The sequence below is a fragment of the Heterodontus francisci genome, chromosome 9 (genome assembly GCF_036365525.1).
Source record: "Heterodontus francisci isolate sHetFra1 chromosome 9, sHetFra1.hap1, whole genome shotgun sequence".
NCBI classification, from domain to species: Eukaryota; Metazoa; Chordata; class Chondrichthyes; order Heterodontiformes; family Heterodontidae; genus Heterodontus; species Heterodontus francisci.
In genome coordinates, this window is record NC_090379.1 from 113,713,790 (window position 1) to 113,726,043 (window position 12,254).

Below are 12,254 nucleotides of genomic sequence, written 5' to 3' on the forward strand. Positions count from 1 at the left end.
ACTCCCTTAGCCTTGGTCTCTCCCGAGATGCCCACAAGGCAGTGGGGTTGTTAGGGCCCCTACGCAGGTGTAGGATGATGCCGGTGGGAGGAGGGGGTGCGAGGGGGAGGGGTGGAGGGAAGGTGGGGTGCAAGGGAGAGCTGGGAAGGGGGCTGTAAGGGGGTGGGGAGGTGCAGGGGAAGGGGGTGCAGGGGGAAGATGGTGCTTTGGGGGGGGTGAGCTGAGAGGGTGGAGCTGGGAAGGGGAAGGGGAAGGGGGGGAAACGGGGGGAGGGGAAGGGGAATGGGAAGGGGGAAAGGGGGGAGGGGAAGGGGGTGGAAAGGGGGGAAGGGGAAGGGGGTGGAAAGGGGGGAAGGGGAAGGGGGTGGAAAGGGGGGAAGGGGAAGGGGGTGGAAAGGGGGGAAGGGGAAGGGGGAAAGGGGGGAGGGGAAGGGGGTGGAAAGGGGTGGAAAGGGGGGGAGAGGAAGGGGGTAGGGGAAGGGGGAGGGGAAGGGGGAAAGGGGGGAGGGGAAGGGGAAGGGGGAAAGGGGGGAGGGGAAGGGGTGGAAAGGGGGGGAGAGGAAGGGGGAGAGGAAGGGGGAGAGGAAGGGGGAGAGGAAGGGGGAGGGGGAGGGGGAGGGGAAGGGGGGAAGGGGAGGAAGGGGGGAGGGGAAGGGGGAGGGGAAGGGGGGAGGGGAAGGGGGAGGGGAAGGGGGGAGGGGAAGGGGGAGGGGAAGGGGGAGGGGAAGGGGAAAGGGGGGAGGGGAAGACGGGTAAGGGGGAGGGGGGAAAGAGGGAGGGAAAGGGGGGTCGGGGAAGGGGGGAGGGGAAGGGGGGAAGGGGGGAGGGGAATGGGGGGAAGGGGGAGGGGTGAAGGTAATAAGCCATTTCCTCAGTTCCCACCATCGACGCCTGGAAATCTCGTCCGTGTCCTTCGGGAGGTGAGCGACATCCTCGGGGGCCGGTACCAGCATTGCCGACATTGCGCTGCAGATACTCTCCGAGCCATCTCCCGCGGGCGCTTTGAAGTTGCGGCCGAGGAGCCATTCGTGGCTTTTTGGGTGTTCGGGGCACCTTTTCGTAAGGCTTCCCTAGGGTCCCGCTGCTCCTTCGTCTCTTCAATGGACTTACCGCACGCCGTAGCCGCGGACACGCTAGACGGTGTAGACAGCAGGATCGGAGATCAAAGTATCACCAGCTGTACTTTGCAGTTTCGTCCGGATCAATTTCATTGAGTAAACAAAGAGCAGGTATGGCTGGGGAAGGGCAATGGGCCCAGGTAACATAAACCAGTCCCCATCCATCACCACCCTCCTCCGCTTGGCTGAACTTGTTCTCACATTGAACAACTTCTCCTTCAACTCCATGCATTTCCTTCAAGTAAAAGGTGTCGCTATAGGTACCCGCATGGGTCCTAGTTATGCCTGTCTTTTTGTGGGATATGTCGAGCATTCTTTGTTCCAGTCCTACTGAGGCCCCCTCCCCCAACTCTTTTTCCGGTACATTGATGACTGTATCGGTGCCGTTTCCTGCTCCTGCCCCGAACTAGAAAACTTTAACAACTTTGCTTCCAATTTCCACCCTTCTCTCACCTTTACATGGTCCATCTCTGACACTTCCCTTCCCTTCCTCAACTTCTCTGTCTCCATCTCTGGGGATAGGTTGTCTACCAATATCCATTATAAGCCCACTGACTCCCACAGCTACCTCGACTACACTTCTTCACACCCTACCTCCTGTAAGGACTCCATTCCATTCTCCCAGTTTCTCCGTCTCCAACACATCTGCTCTGATGATGCTACCTTCCATGACGGTGCTTCTGATATGACCTCCTTTTTCCTCAACCGAGGATTTCCCCCCACTGTGGTTGACAGGGCCCTCAACCGTGTCCGACCCATTCCCCGCACCTCTACCCTCACCCCTTCCCCTCCCTCCCAGAACCGTGACAGGGTTCCCCTTGTCCTCACTTTTCATCCCACCAGCCTCCATATCCAAAGGATCATCCTCCGCCATTTTCGCCACCTCCAGCGTGATGCCACTACCAGTTGCATCTTCCCCTCCCTTCCCCTGTCAGCATTCCGAAGGGATCGTTCCCTCCGCAACACCCTGGTCCACTCCTCCATTACCCCCACCACCTCGTCCCCGTCCCAGGGCACCTTCCCTTGCAATCGCAGGAGGTGTAATACCTGCCCATTTACCTCCTCTCTCCTCACTATCCCAGGCCCCAAACACTCCTTTCAGGTGAAGCAGCGATTTACTTGTACTTCTTTCAATGTAGTATACTGTATTCGCTGCTCACAATGTGGTCTCCTCTACATTGGGGAGACCAAGCGCAGACTGGGTGACCGCTTTGCGGAACATCTCCGCTCAGTCCGCAAGCAGGACCCTGAGCTTCCGGTTGCTTGCCATTTCAACACTCCCCCCTGCTCTCATGCTCACATCTCTGTCCTGGGATTGCTGCAGTGTTCCAGTGAACATCAACGCAAGCTCGAGGAACAGCATCTCATCTACCGATTAGGCACACTACAGCCTGCCGGACTGAACATTGAGTTCAATAATTTCAGAGCATGACAGCCCCCCACTTTACTTTCATTTTTAGTCATTTTTAGTTATTTTTTCTTCCTTTTTTTTTTTGCATTCCTTTTTACATTTTTTACAATCTTTTTTTGCATTTATTTCATTTCATCTTAGTTTGTTCAGTTTGCTTACCCACTGTTTTTTTCAGGTTGTTTTTCTTCAGGTTTGCACTTGCTGATGTTCAATATTCAGTATATTCACACCTAATCTGTACTAATGCTTTGTCTTTCAACACACCATTAACATATTGTTTGCCTTTGCTCCGTGACCTTTTGGTCAGCTATGTGGCCTGGTCCAATCTGCACCTTCTCCTTTGTTATCTCTTGCCCAACCCCCACCTCACTTGTTTATAATCTGTGACTTTTCTAATATTTGTCAGTTCTGAAGAAGGGTCACTGACCCGAAACGTTAACTCTGCTTCTCTTTCCACAGATGCTGCCAGACCTGCTGAGTGAATCCAGCATTTCTTGTTTTTGTAACATAAACTAACTGTTAGCTTGTAGTTAGGGCTAAAATGATCTGATTAAAGAGCTAGAGAAATTTAAACAGTTTAAGAGGGTAGATTGGGGGAGAAAACACTAAGAATGGGAGCAGATGGCCATGGATAGAGTTGAACAGCAAGGGAGCTTCCAGCCCAGGAGCCATCTTGAAGCACTGGGATTATATAAACAATGAGGACAGAGTGCGTGGCTTCCAAATGGAGACTCAACTACCATCAATGTGCCCTGATTCACTTGGAAACATCCTCTAACCCGACTTCATCTCAAGACACTTCCTCACGCCCTCCACCCATATGTACAGACTTACATCACACTCACCTCACTCACACTCACCCACACACAGGCATGGCACTGTCACATGCGCACACACATTCCAAGACTCAAACTCACACACACTCTCGCACTCAAACACACACACTTTCTCCTACAGAGACACACACTCACTCAGATACACGTGTGTGCCTGTAAGGTTTAGTAATTTTGAGCATCATTGACAGCAATAGAATCCAATCTCCATGTAAAAGCTTCTGGGAACACTTACATTTTATTGATGGAGACAGATCGGGGAGCATTGTGAGACAGAGCATGGGTAGCAATATTCAGGATTTCATCTGCCCAGCCCTAAACAAAACAAGGAAAGATGCAGAAGAAGCTTTAGAGAACATGAGCCTGTTGCTGTATCACCTTTACACTCTTCGCCAACAAATCATAGGAAGCCGAGCAAAACCAAAACTCCCGAGGAGAAATGAATGATTGGTTTATTCACATATTACTTGGTGAAGCTCCAACATTCTGCACCCTCACTTTCAAACTAAAGATCTTCCACTGCAAGTAGCCCTGACTCACACTCACTCCCTCCCCTCACACCTCCAACTATCGGAGGGTCAGTACTGAGGAAGCGCTGCACTGTCGGAGGGTCAGTACTGAGGGAGCGCTGCACTGTCGGAGGGTCAGTACTGAGGGAGCGCTGCACTGTCGGAGGGTCAGTACTGAGGGAGCGCTGCACTGTCGGAGGGTCAGTACTGAGGGAGCGCTGCACTGTCGGAGGGTCAGTACTGAGGGAGCGCTGCACTGTCGGAGGGTCAGTACTGAGGGAGCGCTGCACTGTCGGAGGGTCAGTACTGAGGGAGCGCTGCACTGTCGGAGGGTCAGTACTGAGGGAGCGCTGCACTGTCGGAGGGTCAGTACTGAGGGAGCGCTGCACTGTCGGAGGGTCAGTACTGAGGGAGCGCTGCACTGTCGGAGGAGCAGTACTGAGGGAGTGCTGCACTGTCGGAGGTGCCATCTTTCGGATGAGGCCTGGTCTGCCCTCTGAGATAGATGTACCTGTGGAGTCGGGGGTGATGGCGGTGAGTTGAGGTTTTGCTGTGATTACACTACATCATAGGAGAGCATGTGGCTGCACACTTCCAGCACTCAGTCTGTAGGCCCAGCCCCATTGCAGTGAGTAACTTACCTTGACCACATTCACCTTGAAAGCAACAAAGTTGTCAAAAGTCAGGTTAACAAAATCAGGCCCTGACACCACGGTGAGACACTTGGAGTAGAAACTAGACTGCGGATCTTCCACGTTGAAAATCTCCCGAATTTTAGGATTCTGTTAAGAAAACAGGATAACAGAATAAACAAAACACAGGCGGAATCCTACTCACAATCAAGAAGTGATTCCCCACCCTGAATCACACGGGGTCTGGGCGAGGATGGGGCAGTATCTGGGTGAGGGTCGAGTGGGTGTTGGCGGGTTTGTGATTTACACACTGAGCTGTACGGCTGGTTGAATACTGGGCCACAATCTTGCTGCCCGAAGTCAGATGCTCGGAGCTGAGTAAGGGAGTCAGGAACGGCTCATTTCCCTACGAGCTCCAGCTGTACTCACAAAGTTCCAGTTACTAGCCTGATTTGACTGTTGATGTGAAGGTGAATCACAGCAGTGAAAACTAGGAAAGCTGGTCATGAGCTTGCTATTTAAAGGGACAACAGCACAGATGTTGGATTCAGCTGCACCCCCACTGATTCATGCTGGTGGGATGAACTGACTGACCCCGTCATACATATATTCTGCTTTTGTTTAGCAAAGGTGCTTGATAAATGTCATGTGACTGCCTGCAAGGACTTCAGGAACACAACTTCAGCTGAGGACATGAGATTTAAAACTGTATTTAAATTACATTTATTCCGGACTGTATTTAAATTACATTTATTCCGGACTCTACTCCAACCACCAAATTTGTTTTCCCTCTGTGATCTATTTGTGTGCGTGTGACTCTCGTGTGAATGTGTGCATGAATGTGTAGCGTATTTTTAGCAATTTTAACTGGTTTAGAGTACTAAGAGTAATAAACTTACATTTTTCTTGTTTAAACTCAAGAAAACCTGTCTGATTGGTTCCTTTGCAATTACATTAGAGGCACAGGAGCAAGCGCTAACTGAGGTGGTATTATCAATCACTGTGTTAAAAAAGGATAAACTCCATTGTGGTCAAACCAGAGAAGGGGTGAAAGGGGAGCCTGAGACCCCCTCCTCACCTGGCTATAACACCTTTGTTATGAAAGTGCTTCTATTTTTGTTAACTTTGAGGGATTCATAGTCACACTGATGAAATGTTGGACCAGTTTTTTTTCAGGAGGATCGTCAAGAGAACACTGAAAGGACTTGTTTGACAACAACATTTACTGGTTGTCACGTGACTCAAGTAAAAAAATAGAATAGAAGCCCTGGTAACTATGGAAGATGCGTGCAGAGAAGTGACAGGTCAGAAGGTGGACTTTCTGTTTCTGGCTAAGCTTTTGAATTGTTTGGAGTTGGGAATGAACTTTTTAAAAGGTCTTGGAGTTTTAAAAAAATAAAACGGAAGGACATAATCTTAGCTCAGCCCAGCCTGTTCCACCTCTTTAAAAAGTCTATAGAAGAAGGAGAGAACTTCCAAGAAGAATAGAGAACTTCCAAATAGAGAGGAGAATTCCCAAGGAAGGAGAGAAGACCACAACCCAGCTCAGCTTTCCAGCACCTCTCTAAAAGACCCTGAGAAGTCCACTGTGTCAACACATTTTGTCTCCTATCTTTGAAGAAAAGCCTGCTAAATTAATTCTCAATGCCGCCTGAAAAGAACTATTCTAAAAGATCCCAATGACCCGTCTACGTGTGCTTGGAGGCCAGACTGTATGCCAGTTTTGGAACACAACATATCTCATCTGCTGTTTCTTCAAGAATGAGCAAATATTCAGCCCAAGTGTTTTTTGTATGTAACAGAGCTCTAAACAAAAAAACCTTTATTTTTGGTTAACCGGTGTATACGCCTCTATGTGTTCATGCTTTACTTCATTACTGGTTAAGACTTGTTTTATAATAAACTGAAAAGTTTTTTTGTTTATTAAAGAAATCTGTTTGATGTGTTTTATTCTGGGATAAAAAATAGAGTCTACGATTGACCATATCAGAGGGGAGGAGGGGAAGCTGTGGGGTAGTTAATGTCACTGGGCTAATAATCCAGAGGCCCAGGTGGCAGAAGGTGAAATCTGAATTCAATTAAAAAAATTTAAAATCTGGAATTAAAAAGCCAGTCTAATGATGACCATGAAACCATTGTCGATTGTTCTAAAAACCCATCTGGTTCACTAATGTCCTTCAGGCAAGGAAATCTGCTGTCCTTACCTGGTCTGGCTTACATGTGACTGCAGACCCACAGCAATGTGGCTGACTTTTAAAATGCCCTCTGAAATGGCCTAGCAAGCCACTCAGTTCAAGGGCAATGAGGGATGGGCAATAAATGCTGGCTGAGCCAGAGACACCCACATCCCACAAAGGAATAAAATAATGTGGGAAAAAATGTAAATACATCTTGTGACCTGTGGAGAGGTGGAACTAAAATAAACAGTGCACTCCTCCCGCCTCGGTTGTAATGCCTCTGAGTTTCTGTACATTGCCAAGTGCCTCTGATTGTCAGTTTGTACTATTTGCATGTTTTTGTATTTGTTAATCCCACAGATCACCAACTTCAGGGGACAGTGGTTTTGCATTCTGGTTAAACAAATCGCTTATCCTGTCATTCGACTGACATTAGCCGTGTCTGTTGTGACTCAGTAGCTCACTTGCCCCTGAATCTCTGGCTTCAAGTCCCACTCTGGGACTTGAGCACAAAAGCCAAGCTGACACTCCCTTTCGGGTGAGATGTTAAATTTGAGGCCCGCTCTGCCCTCTCAGCTGGAGGTAAAAGATCCCACAGCACTATTCGATGAAGAGCGGGGGAGTTCTCCCCAGTGTCCCCGGACAATATTTATCCTCAGTCAACATCACAAAAACAGATTATCTAATTATCACATGCTGTTTGTGGGATCTGTGCGCAAATTGGCTGCCACGATACAACAATGACGACACTTCAAAAGTACTTTACCTGTAAAGCATTTTGAGATGTCTGGTGATCGTGAATAGTGCTAGATAAATGTAAGTCTTTATTTTTTTTTACGTAAAAAATGAGGGCAAACACCCATCACCCACTCCCCGGGGGATCCGGCACAGCTTCCCGAGGGTGGGGGCGGGGCCTCCATACACTGAAATACACAGAAATTACAACATGACAACAGGCAGCAATGTGGTTAACTCTTATATGCCCTCTGAAATGGCCGAGCAAGCAAATCAGTTGCATCTAACAGCTACATAGTCGATAAGGAATGAAACCAGATGGACCACCCGGCATCGACCTAGGCACCGGAAACGACAATGGCAAACCCAGCCCTGTCGACCCTGCAAAGTCCTCCTTACTAACATCTGGGAGCTTGTGCCAAAGTTGGGAGAGCTGTCCCACAGACTAGTCAAGCAACAGCCTGATATAGTCATACTCACGGAGTCATACCTTCAGACTATGTCCCAGACACCACCATCACCATCCCCGGGTATGTCCTGGTCCCACTGACAGGACAGACCCAGCAGAGGTGGCGGGACAGTGGTATACAGTAGGGAGGGAGTTGCCCTAGAAGTCCTCAACATCGACTCCGGACCCCATGAAGCCTCATGGCATCAGGTCAAACATGGACAACATAACCTCCTACTGATTACAACCTACAGCGCCCCCCTCAGGTGATGAATCAGTACTCCTCCATGTTGAACAGCACTTGGAGGAAGCACTGAGGGTGGCAAGGGCGCAGAGTGTACTCTGGGACTTCAATGTCCCTCACCAAGAGTGGCTCAGTAGCACCACTACTGACCAAGCTGGCCGAGTCCTAAAGGACATAGTTGCGAGACTGGGTCTGCGGCAAGTGGTGACAGAACCAACAAGAGGGAAAAATATACTTGACCTTGTCCTCACCAATGGGCCTGCCGTATGTCACAGATGCAACTGTCCATGACAGTATTGGTAGGAGTGACCACCGCACAGTCCTTGTGGAGACGAGGTCCCGTATTCACATTGAGGATACCCTCAATCATGTTGAATGGCACTACCATCGTGCTAAATGGGAAAGATTTTGAACAGATCTAACAATGCAAAACTGGGCATCCATGAGGCGCTGTGGGCCATCAGCAGCAGCAGAATTGTACTCAAACATAATCTGTCGCCTCACGGCTCGGCATATCCCCCACTCTACCATTACCATCAAGTCGGGGGACTAACCCTGATTCAATGAAGAGTGCAGGAGGGCACGCCAGGAGCAGCACCAGGCATACCTCAAAATGAGGTGTCAACCTGGTGAAGCAACAATACAGGACTACTTGCATGCCAAACGGCGTAAGCAGCATGCAATAGACAGAGCTAAGCGATCCCATAACCAACGGATCAGATCTAAGCTCTGCAGTCCTACATGAAATGTATCCTAGGCTGTGAAGGGAAACAAGAAAAGGAAATAATAGAGGCTCTGACCATCATTTTTCAACCCTCCCTGGCTACAGGCATGGTGCCAGAGGACTGGAGAACTGCTGACGTTGTACCATTGAATTTTTTGAGGAGGTAACAAGGAGAGTCAATGAGGGTCATGTATTTGATGGTCTCTCTATGGATTTTAGTAAAGTTTTTGATAAGGTTCCACATGACAGACTGGTCACGGAAGTAAAAGCCCATGAGATCCAAGGCAAAGTGGCAAGTTGGATCCAAAACTGGCTCAGAGGCAGGAAACAAAGGGTCGATGGGTGTTTTTGTGACTGGAAGGCTGTTTCCAGTGGGGTTCCACAGGGCTCAGTACTGGGTCCCTTGCTTCTTGTGGTATATATTAATGATTTGGACTTGAACGTAAGAGCTATGATTAAGAAGTTTGTAGACAATACAAAAATTGACCGTGTGGTTGATAATGAAGAAGAAAGCTGTAGACTGCAGCAAGATATCAATGGACTGGTCAGTGGCGCAGTGGTTAGCACCGCAGCCTCATGGCACCAGCGACCCGGGTTCAATTCTGGCTACTGCCTGTGTGGAGTTTGCAAGTTCTCCCTGTGTCTGCGTGGGTTTCCTCCGGGTGCTCCGGTTTCCTCCCACATGCCAAAGACTTGCTGGTTGATAGGTTAATTGGCCTTTATAAATTGCCCCTAGTATAGGTAGGTGGTAGGGAAATATAGGGACAGGTGGGGATGTGGTAGTAATGTGGAATTAGTGTAGGATTAGTATAAAATGGGTGGTTGATGGTCGGCACAGACTCGGTGGGCCGAAGGGCCTGTTTCAGTGCTGTATCTCTAAACTAAAAAAAAAATGGAGTTCAATCCAGAGAAGTGTGAGGTAATGCATTTGGTGAAGATTAACAAGGCAAGGGAATACACAATAAATGGTAGAATACTGAGAACTGTAGAGAAACAGAGGGACCTTGGAATCCCTGAAGGTGGCTGAACAGGCAGATAAGGAGGTCAAGAAGGCATACAGGGAAGTTGCCTTTATTATTCGAGGCATAGAATATAAGAGCTGGGAGGTTATGCTGGAACTGTATAAAATACCAGTTAGGCCACAACTGGAGGCCTCCTTCCGTGCTGTAAATTTCCATGATTCTATTTCTATGATTCTATGGCGGACAGGCTTTGGGGAATCGGGAGTCAGCTGCTTCATCAATGACCTTCCCTATCATAAGGTCAGAAGTGGGGATGTTTGCTGATGATTGCACAATGTTCAGCACCATTCGCGACTCCTCAGAAATCGAGGCAGTCCATATCCATATGCAGCAAGACCTGGACATTCAGATTTGGGCTGATAAGTGACAAGTAAAACTTGTGTCACACAAGTGCCAGATAATGACCATCTCCAACAAGAGAGAATCTAACCATCTCCCCTTGATGTTCAATGGCATTACCATCACTGAATTTCCCCCACTATCAACATCCTGGGAGTTACCATTGACCAGAAACTGAACTGGACCAGCCATATAAATATAATGGTTACAAAAGCAGGTCAGAGGCTGGGAATTCTGCGGCAAGTAACTCAACTGTAACGCCACAGGAGAACTGGTAAGTGATTGGGGGGTATGTCTTTCTTCCATGTCTTGCGTTTTTTTTAGTTTTGGCCAAGTGATTTAAATCAGGCGACGTAATTACAGGTTAAGAGTACACTTAAATAGCTCCTTTTTTAAAATACTGAGATCCAAATTAATTAATTAAATAGAATAGAGATGGCTGGGCAGGCGATGTGTTGCTGGTGTAGTATGTGGGAGCTGGTGGACGCCGGTGTGATCCACTGTGACCACATCTGCAGCAAGTGTTGGCTGCTCGAGGAACTTCGGCTCAGAGTTGATGACCTGGAGTCCGAGCTGCGGACACTGCGACACATCAGGGAGGGGGAGAGTTACCTGGACACTGTGTTTCAGGAGACAGTCACGCCCCTTAGATTAACTACCTTGAATTCAGCCAGTGGTCAGTGACAAGAGGGTGTGACTGCGAGTGAGGCAGGTATGGGGATCCAGAATTTAGCTTTGGAGGAGCCTCAGTCACTGCCCATATCCAATAGGTACAAGGTTCTTGCTCCCAGTGTGGACGAGGGCACAGTCTGCAGGGAGGATGAGCGAACTAACCACAGCACCATGGTTCAGAGTGCCATTCTAGTGGGAGGAGGAAAGAGAAATGTAGTAGTAATGGGAGATAGCGTAGTTAGGGGAATAGATACTGTTCTCTACAGCAAAGACAGGGAGTCCCGAAGGCTGTGTTGCCTAACTGGTGCCAAGGTTAAGGACATCTCTTCTGGGCTGGAGAGAAACTTGGAGTGAGAGGGGAGGGATCTAGTTGTGGTGGTCCAATTAGGTACCAATGACATAGGTAGGACTAGAAAAGAGGTTCTGCTGAGGGGCTATGAGCAGCTCGGGGCTAAATTAAAAAGCAGAACCACAAAGGTAATAATCTCCATATTACTACCTGAGCCACATGCAAATTGGCAAAGGATCAATAAGAATAGAGAGGTAAATGTGTGGCTCAAAGATTAGTGTGGGAGAAATGGGTTCCGATGCATGGGACACTGGCACCATTACTGGGGAAAGAGAGAGCTGTTCCGTTGGGATGGGCTTCACTTGAACCAAGCTGGGACCAGTGTCCTGGCGAATCGTATAACTAGGGTTGTAGATAAAGCTTTAAACTAAATAGTGGGGGGGGGGAGGGTTCAATTGAAAGGAAGTTTAAAATGTTGAAAAGTAATGAGAGAGCAGAGGTGCAGGGGAGTGAAGGGACATACATTAATCAGAGAGTGACAGGAAGGGACAGAGAATACAAGCATAAGATTACAGCAGAAATAAGAGTACAGGTAAAAATGGTAAGAAGTCAAAGCTTAAGGCTCTTTATCTGAATGCACGTAGCATTTGTAACAAGATAGATGAGCTGACAGCACAGATAGAAATAAATGAATATGATTTGATAGCTATCACAGAGACATGGTTGCAGGATGACCAGGACTGGAAACTCAATGTTCAAGGATATTCAACATTCCGGAAGAATAGGCAGAAAGGAAAAGGAGGTGGGGTAGCTTTGTTATTAAAGGAAGGGATCAATGCAGTTGTGAATAATGATATAGGTGTAATAGATCATGATGTAGAATTCAGTTTGGGTGGAAATAAGGAATAGCAAGGGGAAGAAGTCACAGGTGGGAGTGGTCTATAGGCCCCCGAAGAGTTACCTCTCTGTAGGACAAGATATTAATCAGGAAATAATGGAGGTGTGTAAGAAGGGCAATGCAATTATCAGGGGTGATTTTAATCTGTATATAGACTGGACAAATCAAATTGGCAAGGGTAGCATGGAAGATGAATTTGTAGA

General features: G+C 48.2%; 1 protein-coding gene across 1 annotated transcript in view; it reads right to left on the reverse strand.

The window, feature by feature from the left end:
* LOC137373519 (1-phosphatidylinositol 4,5-bisphosphate phosphodiesterase beta-2-like) overlaps nt 1–12,254 on the reverse strand; it is a 463,682-nt gene that overhangs the window by 327,324 nt on the left and 124,104 nt on the right. Inside the window, exons 4-5 of the mRNA XM_068038391.1 lie at nt 4,513–4,653; nt 3,598–3,677 (exon numbers count right to left, since the gene is read on the reverse strand). Of these exons, the coding sequence (XP_067894492.1) occupies nt 3,598–3,677; nt 4,513–4,653 (221 nt within the window). The remainder of the gene's footprint in view (nt 1–3,597; nt 3,678–4,512; nt 4,654–12,254) is intronic.